At 41.5% G+C, this 24,147-nt stretch overlaps 2 protein-coding genes across 7 annotated transcripts in view; both read left to right on the top strand.

The window, feature by feature from the left end:
* The window catches only part of LOC109872222 (uncharacterized), a 39,508-nt gene extending 35,505 nt beyond the window's left edge, over nt 1-4,003 (top strand). For 4 of the 6 annotated variants that reach the window (XM_020463384.2, XM_031807388.1, XM_020463382.2 and 1 more), the window contains 5 exons: nt 605-667; nt 1,343-1,417; nt 1,607-1,649; nt 1,724-1,775; nt 1,926-4,003. In XM_020463384.2, coding sequence (XP_020318973.1) covers nt 605-667; nt 1,343-1,417; nt 1,607-1,649; nt 1,724-1,775; nt 1,926-2,892 — 1,200 coding nt within the window. In that variant the 3' untranslated portion in view covers nt 2,893-4,003. The remainder of the gene's footprint in view (nt 1-604; nt 668-1,342; nt 1,418-1,606; nt 1,650-1,723; nt 1,776-1,925) is intronic. The other 2 variants (XM_020463383.2, XM_031807387.1) reach the window with 1 other exon arrangement.
* Nucleotides 4,004-8,338: 4,335 nt separating this feature from the next.
* LOC109872221 (uncharacterized) overlaps nt 8,339-24,147 on the top strand; it is a 29,083-nt gene continuing 13,274 nt past the window's right edge. The window contains exons 1-22 of the mRNA XM_020463381.2: nt 8,339-8,464; nt 13,334-13,391; nt 13,692-13,721; nt 17,297-17,383; nt 17,557-17,616; nt 17,719-17,790; nt 17,945-18,010; nt 18,138-18,233; nt 18,360-18,431; nt 18,893-18,961; nt 19,057-19,131; nt 19,610-19,678; nt 19,796-19,867; nt 20,020-20,076; nt 20,164-20,235; nt 20,467-20,535; nt 20,619-20,690; nt 20,777-20,845; nt 20,962-21,036; nt 21,277-21,348; nt 21,440-21,508; nt 21,589-21,657. Of these exons, the coding sequence (XP_020318970.1) occupies nt 13,341-13,391; nt 13,692-13,721; nt 17,297-17,383; nt 17,557-17,616; nt 17,719-17,790; nt 17,945-18,010; nt 18,138-18,233; nt 18,360-18,431; nt 18,893-18,961; nt 19,057-19,131; nt 19,610-19,678; nt 19,796-19,867; nt 20,020-20,076; nt 20,164-20,235; nt 20,467-20,535; nt 20,619-20,690; nt 20,777-20,845; nt 20,962-21,036; nt 21,277-21,348; nt 21,440-21,508; nt 21,589-21,657 (1,443 nt within the window). The 5' untranslated portion in view covers nt 8,339-8,464; nt 13,334-13,340. The remainder of the gene's footprint in view (nt 8,465-13,333; nt 13,392-13,691; nt 13,722-17,296; nt 17,384-17,556; nt 17,617-17,718; nt 17,791-17,944; nt 18,011-18,137; nt 18,234-18,359; nt 18,432-18,892; nt 18,962-19,056; nt 19,132-19,609; nt 19,679-19,795; nt 19,868-20,019; nt 20,077-20,163; nt 20,236-20,466; nt 20,536-20,618; nt 20,691-20,776; nt 20,846-20,961; nt 21,037-21,276; nt 21,349-21,439; nt 21,509-21,588; nt 21,658-24,147) is intronic.

Here is a 24,147-nt window from a genome sequence, read left to right as displayed (position 1 = left end):
AAATACAGGTGTGCCAAGTCTGTAGTGTCATACCCAAGAGGACTCGAGGCTGTAAACGCTGCCTAAGGTGCTTCATCAAAGTACTGAGTAAAGGTTCTGAATATACTTATGTATTTTTTTTTATAAATGAGCAAAAATGTCTAAAAACCTGTTTTTGCTTTGTCATTATAGGGTATTGTGTGTGGATTGATGAGGGGAAAAAACAATTGAATCCATTTTAGAATAAGGCTGTAACGTAACAAAATGTGAAAAAAGTGAAGGGGTATGAATACTTTCCGAAGGCGCTATATGTTATGGTTGCGTTGTGGGAAAACTGTATAATACTGTAGAGTAAAAGTTTTTATATTTGATTACATTTGAAACAGTGCCACTTGCTCCTAAGTGCATTTCTTATAGTTTTTGTTTTTGAGGAAATGAGCATCCAGCATCATTGTAAAACATCTACTACATTCTCTGCTGTTGTATCGCGCGTGCAATGATGTCAGAGGAAAAAAAAAAAAAAAGTTTGTTGTTCGAGGTAACGTCTTTGTTGTTGTAATATAGCAAACGTATGTGGCAGTTTCACTGCTATGGATTCCACCTTTTAACAGAGTGTCTGTTTCAGGGTAAAGCCATGCCGAAGAAGGTTGAAACCCAGCCGGGAGCTACAGGCAGTGACTCAAACGAGGTAACTCTACTCCATGATCCTCCTAACACTGTTCTTCCACATACCTGTACCGTTATAATGGATACCTAGGTTTTGTTTTTGTATCTGAAGGCTTTGACTGTCACGGCTGGCAGACTGAAAAGTTGTCCAGGATTGCAAAATGGCCGTCACATTGGCTGATCCATTAGATGACTCGGTTCTTTTTCTAGCCCTTTGACTCCTAACTAAGAACATTATGTTCAAGTGGTGTTTTTTTTCTCTCCTGTTCTTTTTCTTTCTTTCTCTACCTACCTAACTGCCACCCACACCACCACTCCCAGATTGTTGTGCCAATTCCTTTCCACTGCGGATTAGATTAGATTGCTATGTGCCCAAACTTGTTCCCTTGCTTCCTTGTTCTTTGAACCCAGGAAGATTTTAATGTCCCACTTCTGCAAAACAGCAGAGCTAGTATGCACCATTTCCCTCTTTCTGTCTGTAATCTGAAATTGTCCACACATTTTCTATTTTCATTTTCGGCCTGTGAATGTGATCTCTGTATCATTCTCCTGTATCCCTCAGTACAATGTTGCTACCATGGCATGACAAACATTGTTTTGCCAAGACATATTCTATGTTTCTCTACTGTGTTAAATGTATAGACAGACCTACAGTACATAACAGCATGTATTCATCACCCCCCCCTTCCTATCTCAGAATGATGGTGGAAATAAATCTTTATTCGACCAATTGGAGGAATTCCGTGTTAATCCGGCAGAGCCAGAGGAGCAGGTTGGTTGCTGTAAACAATGCTAAATAATGTCAATTTGTACTCTTTAAGATTACTTTTCAAACTTGGTTTCCTCTCACTGACTGCTAACTACCATCAAGTTTTGCATTTGATTGAAATTGATTTTTGATTGAAAAGTATGGAGTTTCTCAAGTGGCGATTCAAAGCTGACTTAGAGAAATGTCTCTCAGCAGGATATGGATGGCCTGATGGACTGGTGGGGCACAGTGGAGCGTGAGTCCAACACACACACACACACACACACACACACACTTCATCCAAATGATGCCATTTTTATTTTGCTACAGAGTGGGAAGACATGCCTCAAGAGGATGACTTGACTGAAAAAGAGGAGGCCAAGTAAGTGATGCTATAGTTGGGTCTCACTTCGTGTACAGGCACACACACATACAGAAGAGCCTTGTTGTAAAGCCCCTGGGTAAACAGTAGTAAGCCCCTGGGTCACACTGTAGTAAGCATTGATGATGGTTATATGAACTCGTTTTCCAGGGCGTTTGCAGTGACAGCTGAGAAGGTGCAGAAAGGTATCCGTGTGTTCAACAAGCTGTTCTCAGAGCGTGCAGAGAGCCTGTGGCAGCACGTCATTGACCTGAACAGCATCGCAGATGCCCTTGACTGCTTCAACAAGAAGACCAAGATCGCCCAAATCACTGGCGGCTCCACCAGCGCTGTAGGAGGCGTGTGTACCATTGTAGGCCTCGCCCTGGCCCCTGTCACCATGGGAACCTCCCTGATCATCACAGCGGTGGGACTGAGCGTGGCCACAGCAGGCGGCCTTACCTCAGCCGGAGCTGGACTCTCCAACACGGTCAACAACTCCATGGACCGTAAGAAGGTGGAGGCCATCGTGACGGACTACCAGAAGAAGATGACCGACATCAACAAGTGCATGCTGTTCATCAAGCAAGGGATAGAGAGCCTGCGCAGGTTCGATCTGATGAAGATGAAGAAGCATGCGTACAACCGTGACTTCCCGGGCCTCAACAACATCTATGAGGACGGTGCCATGGCTGGGAAGGCCATCCTCATCAACGCCAACGAGATCATGCGTGTGGTGCAGATAGCCAATGTGGCTGGCAGCACCGCGGCCAGAGCTGTCCAGATTGCCAGCATGGCCACCGGAGTGCTCACCGGCCTCTTTGTGGGCATGGACATCTACTTTGTGGCCAAGGACTCCAAGGAGCTGAAGAAGGGAGCCAAGTCTGAGTTTGCAGCCAAGATCAGGGAGGTGGCGACCCAGCTGCATGATGGACTGGTGGAGCTTAATGGCATACGGGTTGAGCTGCAGTCCACAGATCCAGACAACACCAATGGCACCAACACCCCAGACAGTACCAATAATCTGAAAAAGCTGGACAGTGATGACGACACAGACAATTATAAAACTTCTGACAGCAAAAGCATTGTTGATAACAGCAATACTGCAGATAACAGCCATAAGACCAGCAAAGCCTAAACTGTACTTCATTCCAACCCATCTCTACAACTACACAAACTATCCTGTCAGCATTAAAATGACTCGAAGCCGGAACTCTGAGGCTATGATTCATATGTCTCTCTTTGATGGCACAAGCACCAATGCCTGAAACTTTTGTTTGACATAGACTGCGCATAGGCAGGTGAAAAGATGACATCACCAGTCACCACTGGCTAGGGTGAAGAATTATTATTAAAACTCTCTGTAATATCTGGGGAAATTATGTTGTACGACAAGCCCATGTCCACATTTTGGAACTGTAGATGTGTGCATTGAGCCTGTCTTGACAACATTATCTACAGTACTTTATGAAACGTAAGGGTTGTGAGCTAAAGCAATTTGTTCGTGGAGGCAGGAAACTGTTCAGAGATGCAAATTATGAAATGAGGTTACACAATGTTAAAAATACATTCTCAGGCACATTATTGAAGGGATCATGCTAACAGTCTTTTCCTTAGAGCCAAATGTAAAAGCTAAACATAATATTTTCAAGTTCAGCCAAATATGTATTTTGATGGTTTAGATTATTCATAGGCTATGTATTTACAGTATGAAGGGTATGGGTTTAGTCACTATTTGATTCCTAAGACTATTGCTTGTTACATTGCTTTGTTTTATTTATAGGTTGGTAGAGGAATATTAGTTCATATTGAAACATTCAGGTTTTTATCAAGTCTAATTTGTATTTTAGATTAGGATTGTATTTTCTATTACTGTTGAGTGCCTTCCTCATTTATATGATGCCTTTCAAGCACTTTAGGATTATTCTATTTCCCTGTCTCGGGTTAAAACTATAATTTTGATGTCATGGAAGGTCAGTCCTTGCATCTTTAGCTCCGTCTATTAATTTGAGAGTGGTTACATATGTTCAGGCTCATCTCTCGGCTTTAACCAAAACAGAGGCAGGGTGGCCAATTTGTTATTGTTTCATATAAGGATTCTAGCTTTAATTCTAGTATATTTTTGTTGTAATTGTTCATTGGTCAACTTTAGTAGTTTTTCTGTATTTATTTAAAGATATATCAAATGTAATAAGTTGCCAATAAACTTTGAAATGTATGTTAACATACAGTTCTTTGAATTCCATGAACAGGGTTGCAGACATTTCCTTCTTTCTGCCAGTGCTGCTGTGTCAATAGGCCTTTGATATTGTATTTGTTCAACAAATGGCTGAGCTCATTTGTCAAATTGACCTTCATGGTAATGTTTGCTGTGGCAAGGTGGTAGGCTGTATATTTTATTTGACCTTTATTTAACTAGGCAAGTCAGTTAAGAAGAAATTCTTATTTTCAATGATGGCCTGTTCAGGGGCAGATCGACAGATTTGTACCTTGTCAGCTCAGGTGTTTGAACTTGCAACCTTCCAGTTACTAGTCCAACGGTCTAACCACTAGGCTATCCTGTATGCGCTGCACTTGAAAGGCAAAGGTAAGCGATTTGATTTAGTGGCTGCAACACGATGTTTCCACCCCCATGCTTCACAGTAGGTATGGTGTTCTTTGGATGCAACCCAGCATTCCTTGTCCTCCAAACCCGACGAGTTGAGTTTTTACCAAAAAGTTATATTTTGGTTTCATCTGACCATATGACATTCTCCCAATCTTCTTCTGGATCATCCAAATGCTCTCTAGCAAACTTCAGACGGGCCTGGACATGTACTGGCTTAAGCAGGGGGACACGTCTGACACTGCAGGATTTGAGTCCCTGGCGGCATATTGTGTTACTGATGGTAGGCTTTGTTACTTTGGTCCCAGCTCTCTGCAGGTCATTCACTAGGTCCCCCCGTGTGGTTCTGGGATTTTTGCTCACCGTTCTTGTGATCATTTTGACCCCACGGGGTGAGATCTTGCGTGGAGCCCCAGATCGAGGGAGATTATCAGTGGTCTTGTATGTCTTCCATTTCCTAATATTTGCTCCCACAGTTGATTTCTTCAAACCAAGCTGCTTACCTATTGCAGATTCAGTCTTCCCAGCCTGGTGCAGGTCTACAATTTTGTTTCTGGTGTCCTTTGACAGCTCTTTGGTCTTGGCCATAGTGGAGTTTGGAGTGTGATTGTTTGAAGTTGTGGACAGGTGTCTTTTATACTGATAACAAGTTCAAACAGGTGCCATTAATACAGGTAACGAGTGGAGGACAGAGAAGCCTCTTAAAGAAGAAGTTACAGGTCTGTGAGAGCCAGACATCTTGCTTGTTTGTAGGTGACCAAAAACTTATTTTCCAACATAATTTGAAAATAAATTCATAAAAAATCCTACAATGTGATTTTCTGGATTTTGTTTTCTCATTTTGTCTGTCATAGTTGAATTGTACCTATGATGAAAATTACAGGCCTCTCATCTTTTTAAGTGGGAGAACTTGCACAATTGGTGGCTGACTAAATACTTGTTTGCCCCACTGTATGTATATATATATTGACAGATTAATCGGTACTCGGCTTTTTTTGTCCCTCCAATTATCGGTATCGTCATTAAACTCATAATCGGTTGACCTCTAGTCCACAGACCTATGTTTAACAGAACATAGGATCATAAGTACAGCAAAGTTTATATGGCAGCATCCTCATCACCACTGACCTGGACACTACTGGACTACAGTGCCTTCGGGAAAGTATTCAGATGCCTTGACTTTTTCCACATTTTGTTAGATTACAGTCTTATTCTAAAATTGATAAATCGCTTTTCTTCATCAATACACACACAATACCCCATAATGACAAAGCTAAAACAGGTTTTTAGAAATATTTTTGTTGTTGAAATATCACATTTAAATAAGTACTCAAAAAGCACCTTTGGCAGCGATTACAGCCTAGAGTCTTCTTGGCTATGATGCTACAAGCTTGGCACACCTGTATTTGGCGAGTTTCTCCCATTCTTCTCTCAGATCCTCTAAAGTTCTGTCAGGTTGGATGGGGAGCATTGCTGCACAGCTATTTTCAGGTCTCTCCAGAGATGTTAGGTTCAAGTCCGGGCTCTCGCTGGGCAATTCAAGGACATTCAGAGACTTGTCCCGAAGCCACTCCTGCGTTGTCTTGGCTGGGGGCTTAGGGTGAACCTTCGCCCCAGTCTGAGGTCCTGAGCACTCTGGAGTAGGTTCCCATCAAGGATCTCTCTGTACTTTGCTTCATTCATCTTTGCCTCGATCCTGACGAGTCTTCCCCGTCCCTGCCGTTGAAAAACATCCCCCACAGCATGATGCTGCCACCACCATGCTTCACCGTAGGTATGGTACCAGGTTTCCCCCAGACGTGATGCTTGACATTCAGGCCAAAGAGTTCAATGTTGGTTTCATCAGACCAGAGAATCTTGTTTCTCATGGTTTGAGAGTCTTTAGGTGCCTTTTTGACAAACTCCAAGATGGCTGTCGTACGCCTTTTACTGAGGCCTGATTGGTGGAGTGCTGCGGAGATGGTTGTCCTTCTGGCAGGTTCTTCCATCTCCACAGAGGAATGCTAGAGCTCTGTCAGTGTCACCTCCCTGACCAAGGCCCTTCTCCCCCGATTGGTTAGTTTGGCCGTGCGGCCAGCTCTAGGAAGAGCCTTGGTGGTTCCAAACCTGTTCCATTTAAGAATGATGGAGGCCACTGTGTTCTTGAGGACCTTCAATGCTGCAGAAATGTTTTGATACTCTTCTCCAGAGCTGTGCCTCGACACAATCCTGTCTCGCAGCTCTACAGACAATTCATGTGGGACCTTATAAAGACAGGTGTGTGTGTGCCTTTCCAAATCATGTCCAATCAAGTGAATTTACCACAGGTGGACTCCAATCAAGTTGCAGAAACATCTCAAGGATGATCAATGGAAACAGGATGCACCTGAGCTAAATTTCTAGTCTCATAGCAAAGGGTTTGAATACATATGTAAATAAGGTATTTCAGTTTTTTTATCTTTTATAAATTTGCAACAATTTCTAAAAACCTATATTCGCTTCATCATTATGTGGTATAGTCTGTAGATTGCTGAGGATTTTTATTTTTAATCCATTTTAGACTAAGGATGTAAGATAACAAAATGTGGAAAAAGCCAAGGCAATGTATGGGCTCACTGGTTTGCCAACAATACTAGCATTTGATTTTAATTTTCCCAGATGGTCTCTCATCTTGGTAGCAACTATGCCTAGCCTTTGAATATAGCCAAAAAAGTTGAGGAGGATGTTTCAACTGCTGCTAATTTACACTTGAGCTTTTAATCTTGTCTATTAAAATCTCATCTATTTATTTATTCCTGATAAGACCTTTCTTATTGTCAATGTATTTTTGAGACACAATCCATTGTTTAGATGGCAGACAGTGAAACTACAGTTATGAGTCAGAGTCACATAGGAAACCTAGCTCCTCTGTTACATTGGTCCACAGGTGACCATTTAACCACACCCCATTCCCCAGCCTGGTCTCATAGACTACACGTAACATAGTAAATGTAAATCTGACGCTAATTAGTATGATATGTTACTTTTGGTATGGTTACAGTGAAGGAATACTCTCCTATTTTACTTGTCTGTGACCCACTGAAAACCTTTACCGGTCAGAGGAATAAGGCAACCTCACACGTTATTGCCAAACAGGGGTATGGAAATGGTCTGAAAGGTACAGAGAATGGGAGTTAATGAATATATATGGATGCAGTAAATACAACAGAATAACTATACATGGATACAACAGTGCAAAGGAATGGAATAGAATATTGACAGCAATAGCACAACAGTGATAAATATACTGAACAAAAATAAAACCGCAACATGTAAAGTGTTGCTCCTATGTCTCATGAGCTGAAATAAAAGATCCCAGATATTTTCCATATGCACATCCTGTGACAATAATCTGATTAAACAACATGATCATTACACAGGTGCACCTTGTGCAGTTTTGTCACACAACACAATGTCGCAGATGTCTCAAGTTTTGAGGCAGCGTGCAATTGGCATGCTGACTGCAGGAATGTCCACCAGAGCTGTTGCCAGAGAATTGTTTTTTCATTTCCCTACCATAAATGGCCTCCAATGTCGTTTTAGAGAATTTGGCTGAGGGGAGGATGGCTCATAATAATCTCTGGAATGAAGCAAATGGAATGGCATCAAACACATGGAACCCATATGTTTGATGTATTTGATACCATTCCACTTATTCCACAACCACTAGCCCGTCCTCCCAAATGAAGGGTTCACCAGCCTCCTGTCTCATAATGCAAATTCATAACATATTGAATGAATTGCATTTCATAACATATTATATGAATTGTAATTGGTAATATATCATATGAAATGGTTGATGGACTTCCACAAATTAATAGCCACCATATGAAACGCAATGTATAATACTAAATGGAGGGTTACAGATTTACGTTTACTATGTTACGTCTACCCCTGACTTCAGGTTGCAGCAGCCAGCCCAACCCATTCCCAGGTGAATTGGGACTGCAAGGCACTGAGGTAAGAAAGACAAAAAGGTGAGTTTCGTGTCTCACACCCTCATCACCAGAGAGGAACAACAAAGAAAGCGTTTTGACAAGTTTTGGACTGGGATCCCTCTTCACTGGATAGGGACCCTTTCCTGTCTGTAAGTCACTTCTAAAATAATCAAGTGTGCAGTGGTGTAAAGTACTTAAGTATAAATACATTAAAGTACTACTTAAGTAGTTTTTTGGGGTAACTGTACTTTACTATTTATATTTTGTACAACGTTTACTTTTACAGCAATACATTCCTAAATATATACATTTTACTCCAATACCGTTTCCCAGACACCCAAACCTACATGTTACATTTAGAATGCTCAGACAGGACAGCAATATGGTCTAATTTACACACCTACCAAGATAATGTGTTGTCATCCCCACTGCCTCTGATATGGCGGAATCATTAAACACAAATACTGAGTTTGTAAATTATGGCTGAGTGTTAGAGTTTGCCCCTCCGTCTGTCTGTAAAAAAAGAAAAATGAATTCATGCTGGCTGGTTTGCTTAATTAATATAAGTAATGTGATGTACAGCATTTACTTTAACTTGGAACTTTTACTCAAGTGTGAGAATTTAGTCTTTTTTTCGACCACTGTACTTAAGTACATTTAAAACCAGATATTTTTACTCAAGTAGGCTTGTATTATACTGGCTGACTCACTTCTACTTGAGTCATTTTCTATTAACATATGTTTACTTTTATTTAATATGACAATTTAGTATATTTTCAACAACTGCAAATACTCTATAGTTTTATGCAAAGGACTGGCTTGTTTTTCAAAGCAAGATTAGGCTATTTGACAAGGTGTTTTATTATAAGAATGTGTTGCTTGTTGCTGTGGGTTAGAAAGACTTAATAACACAATACAGATGTGCCTGGTATGAGCTTCTGAAAAAGATGAGTGATGCTGAAATTATAGGAGTTGCCTCCCATTGATATATACACTGCTCAAAAAAATAAAGGGAACACTAAAATAACACATCCTAGATCTGAATGAATGACATTTTCTTATTAAATACTTTTTTCTTTACATAGTTGAATGTGCTGACAACAAAATCACACAAAAATGATAAATGGAAATCAAATGTATCAACCCATGGTGGTCTGGATTTAGAGTCACACTCAAAATTAAAGTGGAAAACCACACTACAGGCTGATCCAACTTTGATGTAATGTCCTTAAAACAAGTCAAAATGAGGCTCAGTAGTGTGTGTGGCCTCCACGTGCCTCTATGACCTCCCTACAACGCCTGGGCATGCTCCTGGACAGTCTGTGGTGCAACGTGGCGTTGGTGGATGGAGCAAGACATGATGTCCCAGATGTGCTCAATTGGATTCAGGTCTGGGGAACGGGCGGGCCAGTCCATAGCATCAATGCCTTCCTCTTGCAGGAACTGCTGACACACTCCAGCCACATGAGGTCTAACATTGTCTTGCATTAGGAGGAACCCAGGGCCAACCGCACCAGCATATGGTCTCACAAGGGGTCTGAGGATCTCATCTCGGTACCTAATGGCAGTCAGGCTACCTCTGGCGAGCACATGGAGGGCTGTGAGACCCCCCCCCCCCAAAGAAATGCCACCCCACACCATGACTGACCCACCGCCAAACCGGTCATGCTGGAGGATGTTGCAGGCAGCAGAACGTCTCCAGACTCACGTCTGTCACGTGCTCAGTGTGAACCTGCTTTCATCTGTGAAAAGCACAGGGTGCCAGTGGCGAATTTGACCATTTTGGATGCTCTGGACACTACGCTGACAGACACAGCAAACCTTCTTGCCACAGCTCGCATTGATGTGCCATCCATCTCCGTCTCATGCTACCACTAGAGTGAAAGCACCGCCAGCATTCAAAAGTGACCAAAACATCAGCCAGGAAGCATAGGAACTGAGAAGTGGTCTGTGGTCATCACCTGCAGAACCACTCCTTTATTGGGGGTGTCTTGCTAATTGCCTATAATTTCCACCTGTTGTCTATTCCATTTGCACAACAGCATGTGAAATGTATTGTCAATCAGTGTTGCTTCCTAAGTGGACAGTTTGATTTCACAGAAGTGTGATTGACTTGGAGTTACATTGTGTTGTTTAAGTGTTCCCTTTATTTTTTTGAGCAGTGTATATTATTAATGTTGTAAATGACTATTGTAGCTGGAAACGGCTGATACATATGGGCGTACAGAGGCCCATTATCAGCAACCATCAATACTGTGTTCCAATGGCATGTTGTGTTAGCTAATCCAAGTTTATAATTTTATAAAGCTAATTGATCATTAGAAAACCCTTTTGCAATAATGTTAGCACAGCTGGAAACTGTTGTTCTGATTAAAGAAGCAATAAAACTGTCCTTCTTTAGACTAGTTGAGTATCTGGAGCATCAGTATCTGGAGCATCAGTATCTGGAGCATCAGTATCTGGAGCATCAGCATTTGATAACAAGCTCAAAATGTCCAGAAACAAATAACTTTCTTCTGATACTCGTCAGTCTATTCTTATTCTGAGAAATGAAGACTATTCAATGCGAGAAATTGCCAAGAAACTGAACATCTCGTACAACGCTGTGTACTACTCCCTTCACAGAACAGCGCAAACTGGCCCTAACCAGAATAGAAAGAGGAGTGGTGGGCCCTGGTGCATAACTGAGCAAGAGGACAAGTACACAAGTGTCTAGTTAAGGAAACAGATGCCTCAAGTCCTCAACTGACAGCTTCATTAAATAGTACCTGCAAAACACCAGTCTCAACATCAACAGTGAAGAGGCTACTCCGAGATGTTGGCCTTCTAGGCAGAGTTGCAAAGAAAAAGCCGTATCTCAGATTGGCCAATAAAAATAAAAGATTAAGATTGGCAAAAGAACACAGACACTGGACAGGGGAGGATTGGAAAAAAAGTGTTATTGACAGACAAATCTAAGTTTGAGGTGTTCGGATCACAGAGAACATTCGTGAGACGCAGAAAAAAAATGAAAATATGCTGGAAGAGTGCTTGATGCCATTTGTCAAGCATGGTGGGGGCAATGTGATGGTCTGGGGGTGCTTTGGTGGTGGTAAAGTGGGAGATTTGTACAGGATAAAAGGGTTCTTGAAGAAGGAAGGCTATCACTCCATTTTGCAATGCCATGCCATACACAGTGGACGGCACTTAATTGGAGCCAATTTTCTCCTACAACAGGACAATGACCCAAAGGTCAGCTCCAAACTATGCAATAACTATTTAGGAAAAAAGCAGACAGCTGGTATTCTGTCTATAATGGATGGAGTGGCCAGCACAGTCACCGGATCTAAACCTTATTGAGCTGTTGTGGGAGCAGCTTGACCGTATGGTACGTAAGAAGTGCACATCAAGCCAATCCAGTTTGTGGGAGGTGCTTCAGGAAGCATGGGGTGAAATCTCTTCAGATAACTTCAACAAATTGACAACTAGAATGCCAAATGTCTTCAAGGCTGTAATTGCTGCAAATGGAGGATTCCTTGACTAAAGCAAAGTTTGAAGGACACAATCATTATTTCAATTAAAAATCATTATTTATAACCTTGTCAACGTCTTGACTATATTTCCTATTCATTTTGCAACTCATTTCATGCATGTTTTCATGGAAAACAAGGACATTTCTAAGTGACCACAAACTTTATTTTTACTATATTCTACATTGTAGAATAATAGTGAAGACATCAAAACTTTGAAATAACACATGTGGAATCATGTAGTAATCAAAAAAGTGTTAAACCAAATAAAAATATATTTTCTATTTGAGATTATTCAAAGTAGCCACCCTTTGCCTTGATGACAGCTTTGCACACTCTTGGCATTCTCTCAACCAGCTTCATGAGGTAGTCACCAGGAATGCATTTCAATTAACAATTGGGGGGTACTGTATATATAGACACACTGAACAAAAATATAAATGCAACATGTAACAATTTCAAAGATTTTACTGAGTTACAGTTAATAGAAGGAAGTCAGTCAATGGAAAAAATGAATTAGGCCCTAATTTATGGATTTCACATGACTGGGCAGGGGCACAGCCATGGGGGGTCATAGGCCCACCTACTAAGGAGCCAGGCCCACCCACACCCACTAAGGAGCCAGGCCCAGACAATCAGAACTAGTTTTTCTTCAGACGATCCCGCAGGTGAAGAAGCCGGATGTGGAGGTCCTGGGCTGGCGTGGTTACACATGGTCTGAGCTTGTGAGGCCAGTTGGATGTACTGCCAAATCCTCTAAAATGACGTTGGAGGTGGCTTATGGTAGAGAAATTAACATTCCATTATCTGACAAAAGCTCTGGTGGACATTCCTGCAGTCAGCATGCCAATTGCACTTTCCCTCAAAACTTGAGACATCTGTGGCACAAAACTGCACATTTTAGAGTGTCCTTTTATTGTCCCCAACACAAGGTGCACCCTTGTGATGATAAGAATGTTTAATTAGCCTCTCGATATGCCACACCTGTCAGGTAGATGAATTATCTTGACAAAGGAGAAATACTCACTCACAGGGATGTAAACAAATGTGTACCAACATTTTGAGAGAATTAAGCTTTTTGTGCATATGGAAAATGTAAGGAATATTTTATTTCAGATCATGAAACATGGGACTAACACTTTACATGTTGCGTTTCATATACAGTAGGAGACAGGAATTGGGGTTCACAGCATGATCTCTCTTGGAATTGTCTCCATATCGAGACGTTATACCACTTTGTGCAGCCACAGTCTGTATTTTGTATAGTTTCAATAGTCACTGATATTTTAAAACTTCTGCTACTGTTAGGGAAGAAGTGGTCTCCGTGGGTTTCCTCTGAACTAAATTAGCATTTGTAGACACTGTTTTCGGGTTGACCGACAAGATAATGATCTTGGTGCAGTTGTCTGTTGTGAGATCTGAGCGTCTTAAGCAAGCCCTATTCCCCTCCCTTTCCTTTTTGCTGCTTGCCCTGTACGATTTTACAAGCATATCACTGTGGTTTCCCAGAGGCAGGATGGAACAGTGCACGTTGAAGCCAGATGTGAAAAGAAATCAACAGAAACAGGTAAGAGCATACTACTACAGGAAAACAACATATCTCTTATACAACACTTCTACTTAAAAAAAAAAACAAGATTATAATAACCTATCTGACCCTATAACACAAACCACCACATCAAAACTTTACTTGAATACATTACGAGACTCGTTACAAAACGAACACTGAAGACATCGTTCTATAAACACAATTTCAGATGAATAAACCAAGAAAGAACATTAAGCTGAACATAGGCCTACTGTCAATACCGCATAGTTGAATACACTAACTCTTATCTCCTCTCTCGTTGCGTCCTTCTCTCCACAGCCTTTACCTCCACCGAAGCCTGCAAAGGAGGTATACTATAATATTTAAAAGCTTTAGATTACTGAGGACTCACCTTCCTCCTGAGTTATGTAATGTCATGTTTGAAACTTCTGTTCTGTATGAGAAACCCTGCTGTAGGGTAGCACCATGGTGTAGGCGGAGGACAGCTAGTTTTTGTCCTCCTTTGGGTACATTGACTTCAATACAAAATCAAGGAGGCTCATGGTTCTCACCCCTTCCATATATTTACATTTGAATTAAGTCCTCCAACCTATCAGAGCTCTTGCAGCATGAACTGACATGTTGTCCACCCAATGACAGGATCTAGTACTAAAAAAATAAGCTAAAGCTAGCTAGCGCTGCAGCACATAAAATGTGGTGGGTAGTTGACTCAAAGAGAAAGACAATAGTTGAACAGTTTTGAACAAATGTATTTCTTCAAAAATAAAGAAGCAATATTTTAATATTTTTTTCTACCCTCACTTTCTTATTTAGCTATTAAATGCAGCGTTAGCTAGATAGTTTAGACTACTCAAAAACCCGGTTCTAAACAGAGAGATGCTATTTATCTAGCTTGCTATGGATATCCAACACTGGAACTCTTCCAAGTCAAGGTAAGCTTTTGGTTTCATTAATTTATTGCCACCAGAGCCCGCCAGTGTAACTGCTAAACTACTTGCTAACTGTACACTGTACTGCCTGATTGTAGCTGGTTTACTAACCCATTATTATTATTAGCTATTATTATTATTATTATTAGCTATGTTGTTGACTTAAAATTAGCTAATGACAACGATATAGGCTGTATGTAGCGTTTAGTGTTTATCATATGACGGTTTGGCATGGAAAGGGTTTTCCACTTGGTCACAGACAGCTGATGTTTTGTGCACTGAACTCCACAAGCGAAGGGAAAAGTTGAGGAGAGCGCATAGAGAAGGAATTATACAACGATCTGGCTGCTATGAAAGTGAACTGATTTTGCATGTGATCAGGGTGTATTAATTCCTCCGATTCTGTTGAAAAATGAAAGAAAGGGGATAAACGTACCTGAATGTGTCCAGTAGAAAATCTTTTGCTACTGTTGGACTAATGATTACGCCCTAGATCAGCTAGATGCAGGCAAGATTGACACATTCAATACCGCTTTGCACAATGTCTGTCACATTGATTACTCAAATTTCTCTTGACCTGTGCACCTGTGTTGTAAACGTTCATTCATAGGCTAGGTTGTAGCAACCTCATGATGGGTATAGGTCAAGTTCGAGTATCATATAGTAAGTAGTAGGGATGTACGATATATCGGTGAACACATCAGAATCGGCAGATATTAGCTAAAAACGGCAACATCGGTATCGGCCAATGTCTAGCTTTAACGCCCGATGTGCAAAACCATGTCAAAGCTGACATACATACCTATATAACAAAGGTACATGCCTCATGACTGCATGTAAAATGTTGAGCTATATGTGCAACACAGCATTCCTAAACTAGCCCACAATGTCTGCTGTGTGGATCAAGCAATCGAACAAGTCAAGCTGTCATTTGAAAAAGTAACAACGTTTCAGCGAGACAACTCAAAAGGCGAAATCCATTAAAGCCAAGATAATGGAATTCATTGCCCTTGACAATCAACCGTTCTCTGTTGTGGGTGATGTTGACTTTCGCAGACTGGTTGAGCACAGGTTAACACAACCAGGTGCGCTATTTTTTCCGATGTTGCCCAACCGGAGTTACACAGTAATAGCATCACTGCTAATAGCTTCATTTGGAACGCAGTTTGGGTCTTTGTGTGTCAAAAAAGATACAGAAGCACTGTCAAAGCTGTACAAAAAAGTCAGCAAACAAACAAACACCGGCCACGACCGCAACTTCTGGGGTAGCTAGATTTAGCTTGGTACCTAGCTAGCACCAATACAACCAGCATGAAGAGAATGACCAGACACTGCAGTCATTTTCATTATTCTTAGCAATGATTTGGGATTCTTTGTGAGTACGTATTAGCTAGGTTGCCACTTGTTGTTCGCCTATTGAAATTGAACTTCAGTTCACGAAAATAACTAGACAGCTAATTAACCCTTTTGCCCAAAGCTACGTTATAAGCAGCCAACTAGCTTCATCTAGCTAGTTGAGGCTCAACCGGACTGGGTTATGTGTTGTGAAGCAAGCCACAATAAGGGTTAGACACACTAGTGGAATTTGCAGTTTGCCTTCAAAATAAAAGTATGTCATTGGCAGTGATGCAAACGAATACAAATAGTAGAATTATGCAATACTTTTATTTTCAAGGCTAACCGCAAAGCCCACTTGTGGCCAATCCTTTTTGTGGCTAGTCTCACATAGATGGGTCCGACCACCATTAATCAAATATGAACTGTCGTATAAATTAGGGTTATTTTAGATGATGACACCTAGCTATAGCTACTGAAACAGATTATGCCGCTTTGCTATGTTTTTTGGGGGAGAACATTGTTTGCATCCATGAGCTAGCTAACTTTTTTTTTTAATGACCAGCACTGTAAGTGTGCGAGACAACTTTACCAGCATCATAGCATACGTATAGATGAATCGTGACATATGAAATACGAGTGATAGTGTAATCAATGTGTAGTAACCAGTAAAAATTTATGAACGCGTTACATTATTATGTGACGTACGTTCATATTCAGGTCCTGATTGGTCAACACATTTATTTGACAAGTCAAATAGTATATTTTTTGACACGCAAAGACCCAAATGGCATACCATAGAAATCGTGGTTGAGAATGAAACTGAACAAATGAACAAGGTAACGTAAGTAAGTGAAATAAATAGGTTTTGATTATGTTTTACTGGCAATGGGGACACACGCAAATGCCTTCAAAATAAGTGTTTGGTCAGTGTGGTGTGCGTGTGTGTAACGTTTATTTAACTAGGAAGTCAGTTAAGTAAGTTAATTAAGAACAAATTCTTATTTACAATGACGGCCTGCCCGGCCAAACCCGGACGACGTTCGGCCAATTGTGCGCCGCCCTATGGGACTCCCTATCACGGCTGGATGTGAAACAGCCTGGATTCGAACCAGAGACTCTAGTGACGCCTCTTGCGCTGAGATGCAGTGCCTTAGACTTCTGCGTCCGTGTGTGTGTGTGTGTTAACTATTTAGCTGTACTAGAATGCTTAAAAGGCCACAATTTTGTTTTATATCAGTTATTTGTATCGTTTTTTTTGGCAAGGAAAATATCGGATATCAGTATCAGCCAAAAATGTCATAATGGTGCATCACTAGTAAGTAGCCTAAACATATCCATGTTACATTGAGCTGGGTGACTGGAACATGAATGACAGTCATCTAATATGCTGTAATATAAAAAATAATCATCCTCCCTCATCTTAAGGCACCGACTGCCACTGCTTGAATTCAGACATTGATTTATGTGGGATGTGTCTACCTCCTGGTTATATTTCATATATATTATATTTCATTTAGCAAATATATAAAGTTTTTGACCTGACAAAGATTTTCCTCATCATTTGAGAAAAAGTATTTGTCTGTGTGTGTTCAAATCAGTTGGATCGGGTATACAATTCAGCTGAAAATATAAGAACAGACTATTTTTGCCCGTCAGGCCAACAGGAACTTGATCCAGACAGAGACTAGAGGGAAACAAGCCAGAACTCCAGTGGTTCCATCCAGAGTTAGACCCACTGCAAAGGTAGGCCTATCAGCTCCCACCATAACCACCACACTACTGCATCCCTTACACACTGCTGGCATAAGCTTGTACTGGCAGAGAGGTTCCATAGAGAGACATGGCCAGTAAATCTCAATGTTTCATATCTCATTGAAATTGTATCTTTTTCCGCATGGGTACGCGGGTAATATCAGGAACCAATTGTTATGGCCAGAAACGGCAGTCGCAAGAGGACACAGGCAGAGCACATAAAGGTACATGCACACGCACAGATTTTGACAATGACATGTCATGTTCCTCTGCCTTAGTTTGAACCTTCTCAGGCCTTTAGTCTCAAACCACTGTCTCTTCATCAGGGCTCAACAGAAATGGACATTTCACCGATTAAGGCCTCTGATCCCCGAGAAGATGAGACCGACTTCAAGCAGGTATGTTCGGTGCTTCTGGTTTCATTGAAGAGAAATGTGTCATAGTATAGAACCATGTTTTCTACAGGTCTCTCTTATAAAATAAGAATATCCTGTATAAATAAAGGTTGAATACAAATGCTTCACTCTCTTTATCATGGATATCTTTTTTTAGGACAAATTTGGGGGTCTTGGTGGAATGTTTCAGAAATTACAAAAAGATCCAACCCCTACCTTTACAGTGAGTGGACAGAGCATTGTCTGACTATCTTTGTAGTGGTGTATGCAGAAACACCTGTCAGTTAGTTGGCACACCAATCACCTATGTTTTCCTTATGATTGATCTTATAGTTTCTCTTCTCTCTCAGAGCTACATGTCAGATAATGAGATGCCTGAAGAGCCCACCCCAGAAAAGGAGCAGTCCTCTGAGAACACCAAGAAGAGGCTGAGTCAGGCCAAACAAGTGTGTGTGGGAGAGGAGAGCGATATCTATAGACTACTAAACATATGCGATTGCATTAGAGATACAATGAGAGACAAAGTTTGTTATTAAATAGTGGATGATTTTCAACATGTATCACTCTTTCAGGACAAAGGAGGACTGATGAGAGGAATGTTCCAGAAAGCAACTAAAGACAAACTCTCTTCTCCTTCACTGACGGTAACATTTTCTTATTTTCTACTCTTGTTTAACTGTTGTTAACTTTGCTGTTTGGGTGCTCTACTACAACGATGATTTTGAAGCGCTTACAAGGTGTCATTGTTTTCATTGGTCCTAGGTCAGTACAGTAAGTAGTGATCCCAATGACAAACAAGAACAGACAGCTGAAAGCACTCCTGTATGTATCATGATAGGATGATACAAACAAACAAAAAAGATTCAAGCCTGGTTATTTTCTCATCCTGAAATATGCAAATAAGTCTAACTGTATTCATGTATCTCCTCTATTGTTCTGGAGAAGGGGGGGGGGGGGGTTGTTCAGTGGAATCCAAAGAAACACCCCCCCCCCCCCCCCCCCAAAACTGCTGGAGAAGGGACACCTGCACACGTGTGTAGCATATGTAGATGCCCAATTGTGCACTAATCTTTTTTTGTACTGGAATACACATTTTCTGTTCCAGGACAATTTCTCAGTTCACAGTGAGCTTTTAGCCAGCAACAACAGTATCTCTGACAACAACAACATCAAAGTAAGCTGGTTTAAGGAAGTTAAACTCTGCTAATTTGATCCCGCTGATAACTTCATGGTGGTGTTCTGTGTAAACGGTCCCTCTGTGTGTTTCAGGAGAAGGGAGGCATCTTCAGTGGAATGTTCAAGAAGTCTACCAAACCTGTGGAAGAACCACCTCAAACAGAAGAGGTAAAGTAATACGGTATACTATTTACCTGTTGTAAATGATGTATAAGATTTCTGTTCTCTTGACAAATCTGCAATCACAACACTTAAACTCTTAATGGCAATTTTATGTTGCCATTAAATTTGATTTAATATCAAGCAAATAGATTAATAATTCATTTGTTCACGTATTGTCACTGTGCATGTAACATAATTTGATGAAAAAAAGTATACCCAAACTCTCTTTAGCCCAGCTTAAACAAAAAAAGGGAATCAGGTGCTCAACTGAAGGACTTGAAAATCCCCAAAACATTCCTTACCCCGGGACACTTCAACTGGTGACTATCCAGGACAATAAAGAAAAATGATCACTCAGTTTTTGCATAAATCTGATAGATTTATTGCCGGGACAAACAAACAATAGGCTTACGTTTCTGCATGGATCACCTTCATCAGAGCATAACATCATTTCCTCTTTGTGTTGCCTGTCATTGTCATACAGGACCAGCAGTCGCTACACAGTGAGCTCTCAGCCAGCAATGACAGTCTCTCTGACAACAACAACCCTAAGGTGAGGCAGAGTTGAGTACTATATTCATATTTGCTCAGTAAGAGGGTTATGACTAAAGTATTACGGATATTATCATAGAAATAGTTGACAACCTGATTATGTTCTGATGCCATTTAGGCAAAAGGAGGACTTTTCAGTGGAATCCTCAAAAAATCTCCCAAAGCTCCTCGAGAGGGCACACTTGCAGAGGTGAGCGTTCTGGAGATCAACACGTGACTCAAAATATTATTTCCGACCTACTTGTAAATATGCTGACTTGTATAGAAAATGTACCCCATAGCAAATGTTATTCTGCATTCTCACTGGCTGAACAGATATATCTTTATCTGTTTCTCAACCAGGCATTACACGGTGAACATTCAGGCAGCAATGACAGTCTTTCTAAAAACAACAGTAAAGTGAGTAAGGTTTGACAGTTCTTGACATCTGCTGAAGTGTTCTTCACAAATAGCTTCCATTGTTTATTGGAAACTATTGTGTTCCAGGAGAAAGGAGGCATATTCAGTGGAATGTTCATAAAATCCCCCAAGCCTGCTGCTGATGCTTCTCAACCTGAGGTAATATAGCGAAGTCAAGTGTTTGGCGTGGACCAGTCTTACATTTTCTATTTGTTCAGCTTATTCTATGCGTACACACTACTGGTAGCTAGTTACGTAAGTCTGCTCACATTACAACACACTTGTGAGTCCAAAACAACAATGTGTGTACAAAACAAGTGAACTAAACTAGAAGGGGTATCTTAAATTGGAGCACTGTTGTTTAAGTAACTCTTCCCCGTCATGTCTCAGGACAAGGGGTCATTACAGGGTGAGCTCTCAGCCAGCAATGACAGTCTGGCTGACAACAGCAACCCTAAGGTGAGGCAGAGTTACTGCATTTATAATTTGAGAAAACCACTTATTCAAATGGGAATTCAAATGCCACTGTCTTCTTCTATCAGGGAAAAAAGGGGCTATTCAGTGGAATCCTTAAAAAGACCCCCAAATCATCTGGAGATGAAACACCTGCGCAGGTGAGATCAAACATGTCTGTTTGCTTTAGTTACTTACTGTAAAGAGTTTGTTCATTTTCTAACTACAGAACTGTGTTCTGTTCCAGGACAATCTTGCAACATGCAGTGAGCTCTCAGTCAGCAACAACAGCCTTTCTGATACCAACAACACCACGGTGAGGAGGTTTGGTGGAGTATTATCTTCAGACAATACTATGTATCCAGATAACATTATATGTCAACACAGTAAAACTTTAAAAAATCTAATCTAAACAGTCTTTTTGTATTTCAGGAGAAAGGAAGTTTATTCAGTGGAATGTTCAAGAAATCTCCTATTCCTGCCGATGAAGGCTCTCAACAAGAAGAGGTATCTAGAGATGACGATATTGGCTCTTAATTTGACGTGGACTAATGATATTTATAAGTCTATTATTATTAACCGTCGTTAATTGGTCTAGTAACACTTAATTGCCTCATAGGACAAGCGGTCATTACCAAGTGAGCTCTCAGCCAGTAATGACAGTCTCTCTGACAACAACACTATTAAGGTGAATCGATGTCCAGTTACCTGGAGCAGGATATTACTACTATCACTTGTGTGTTTCAGGAGAGAGGTAAATTCAGTGGAATGTTCCGAAAATCACCTAAACCTGCCGATGAAGGCTGTCAACCAGAAGAGGTAACTACATTAGGTCTTAATTTGACCATGACTAGTCGGTAATATTTATAACTTTTGGTGAGTGTCATAGTAACACTCGATTGTCTCATAGGACAAGCGGTCATTACACAGTGAGCTCTCAGCCAGTAATGACAGTCTCTCTGACAACAGCAACCCTAAGGTGAGACTGAACTCCGCTCACTTGATCTCCAGGTGACATGATTTCAGTTGCTCTTTCTAAACTGAATCTGTGTGTTTCAGGGTAAAGGTATATTCAGTGGAATGTTCAAAAAGGCTCCTAAAACAGCTGAAGCCTCGCAACCAGAAGAGGTAAACATGTTAGTCCTAAGAATAATTTCTATTCAATCTCTATGGTACATACAGTGCATTCGGAAAGTATTCAGACCCCTTCCCCTTTTCCACATTTTGTTATGTTACAGCCTTATTCTAAAATAGATTCTTTAAAAATGAATCGCCATCAATTTACACACAATACCCCGTAATGACAAAGCGAAAAACAGGCATTTTTACATTTTTACAAATGTATTCTAAATAAAATACAGAAATACCTTATTTACATAAGTATTCAGACCCTTTGCTATGAGACTCAAAATTGAGATCAGGGTCATCATTGTTTCCATTGATCATCCTTGAGATGTTTCTACAACTAGATTGGAGTCCACCTGTGGTAAATTCAAATGACTGGACATGATTTGGAAAGGCACACACCTCTCTATATAAGGTCCCACAGTTGACAGTGCATGTCAGAGCAAAAACCACGCCACGAGGTCGAAGGAATTATCCGTAGAGCTCCGAGACAGGATTGTGTCGAGGCACAGATTTGGGGAAGATTACCAAAACATTTCTGCAGCATTGAAGGTCCTCAAGAACACAGTAGCCTCCATCATTCTTAAAAATTTATCAAATTTGGAATCACCAAGAATCTTCCTAGAGCTGGTCACTCAGCCAAACTGAGCAATCAGGGGAGAAGGACCTTGGTCAGGGAGGTGACCAAGAACCCAATGGTCACTCAGACAGAGCTACAGAGTTCCTATGTGGAGATGGGAGAACCTTCCAGAAGGTCAACCATCTCTGCAGCACTCCACCAATCACGCCTTTATGGTAGAGTATCCAGACGGAAGCCACTCCTCAGTAAAAGGCACATGACAGCCCGCTTCGAGTCTACCAAAAATACACAAAGGTATCTCAGACCATGAAAAACAAGATTATCTGGTCTGATGAAACCAAGATTGAAATCTTTGGTCTAAATGCCAAGCGTTACGTCTGGAGGAAACCTGGCACCATCCCTACGGTGAAGAATGGTGGTGGCAGCATCATGCTGTGGGGATGTTTTTCAGTTGCAGGCATTAGGAGACTTGTCAGGATTGAAGGAAAAGTGAATGGAGCAAAGTGCAGAGAGATCCTGCTCCAGCGCGCTCAGGACCTCAGACTGGTGGCGAAGGTTCACCTTCCAACAGGACAATGACCTTAAGCACACAGCCAAGACAAAGCAGGAGTGGCTTCGGGACAAGTCTCTGAATGCCCTTGAGTGACCCAGCCAGAGCCCGGACTTGAACCCGATTGAGCATCTCTGGAGAAACCTGAAAATAGCTGTGCAGCAACACTCCCCATCCAACCTGACAGAGCTTGAGAGATATTTTATTGATTTATTTAGCCTTTATTTAACTAGGCAAGCCAGTTAAGAACGGCCTACCCCGGCCTACCCCTAACCCGGACAACGCTGGGCTAGTTGTGCGCCGCTCTATGGGACTCCCAATCGCGGCTGGTTGTGATACAGCCTGGAATTGAATCAGGTCTGTAGTGACGCCTGTAGCACTGAGATGCAGTGCCTTAGAACGCTGCGCCACTCGGGAGCTCTGCAGAGAAGAATGGGAGAAACTCCCCAAATAGGATACACATGGTACTTGCAGGTTCCTTCTCGACAAGGCTACAACAATAAAAAGTAATAAAACGTACGATTATGAACATGAAGTAAATGGCTCAGTAGATAATAATAAACATTTTAGCATATGTATAATACAGGGATGTACAATATTTACACATGTATCAGGGAACGGGGGATTGGGGGGCAAATGTATATGTGTGCGTGAGTGAGTGCATGTGTGCGGAGAGTCAGTACAGGCGATCAGTCATTTTGAAGTATTCAACAGTCTGATGGCTTGTAGATAGAAACAGTTTCTGAGCCTGTTGGTACCAGACCTCATGCTCCGATACCGTCTGCTCGACGGTAAGTGAGTGAACAGCTAATGGCTGCGGGACTTCCTCAGGCACCATTTCAAGTAGATGTCCTGGATGGATGGGAGCACAGTCCCAGTGATGTACTGGGCCGTCTTCAACAGGGCCTGCGGTAGGGTCTTGCGGTCGTGGATGGGGTACCAGGCTGTGATGCAACCGGTCAGGACGCTCTCGATGGTGCAGCGGTACTATTTGGGAGGACCCGGGGTGGCATGCCAAATTTATTCAGCCGCCTTAGGAAGTAGACACGTTGTCGCGCCCTCTTGACAAGTGTGGTGATGTTGTTGATCCATGTCAAGTCCTCGGTGATGTGGACGCAGAGGATCTTAAACTGCTGACTCTCTCTACTGCAGTCCCGTTGATGTGGATCGGGGCGTGTTCCCCCTCCTCTGCTTCAACTCCTTTGTTTTGCTGACATTGAGGGAGAGGTTGTTGTCCTGGCACCACAATGCCAGTTCATACCTCCTCCCTACAGACTGACTCATTGTTTTTGGTTATCAGGCCTACAACGGTGGTGTCGAAAACTTGATGATGGAGTTGGTGTCGTGTAAAAACCAGGGCTGA

This window comes from Oncorhynchus kisutch, linkage group LG27 (assembly GCF_002021735.2).
Source record: "Oncorhynchus kisutch isolate 150728-3 linkage group LG27, Okis_V2, whole genome shotgun sequence".
Classification (NCBI taxonomy): domain Eukaryota; kingdom Metazoa; phylum Chordata; class Actinopteri; order Salmoniformes; family Salmonidae; genus Oncorhynchus; species Oncorhynchus kisutch.
This window is presented reverse-complemented; position numbering and strand designations above follow the sequence as displayed.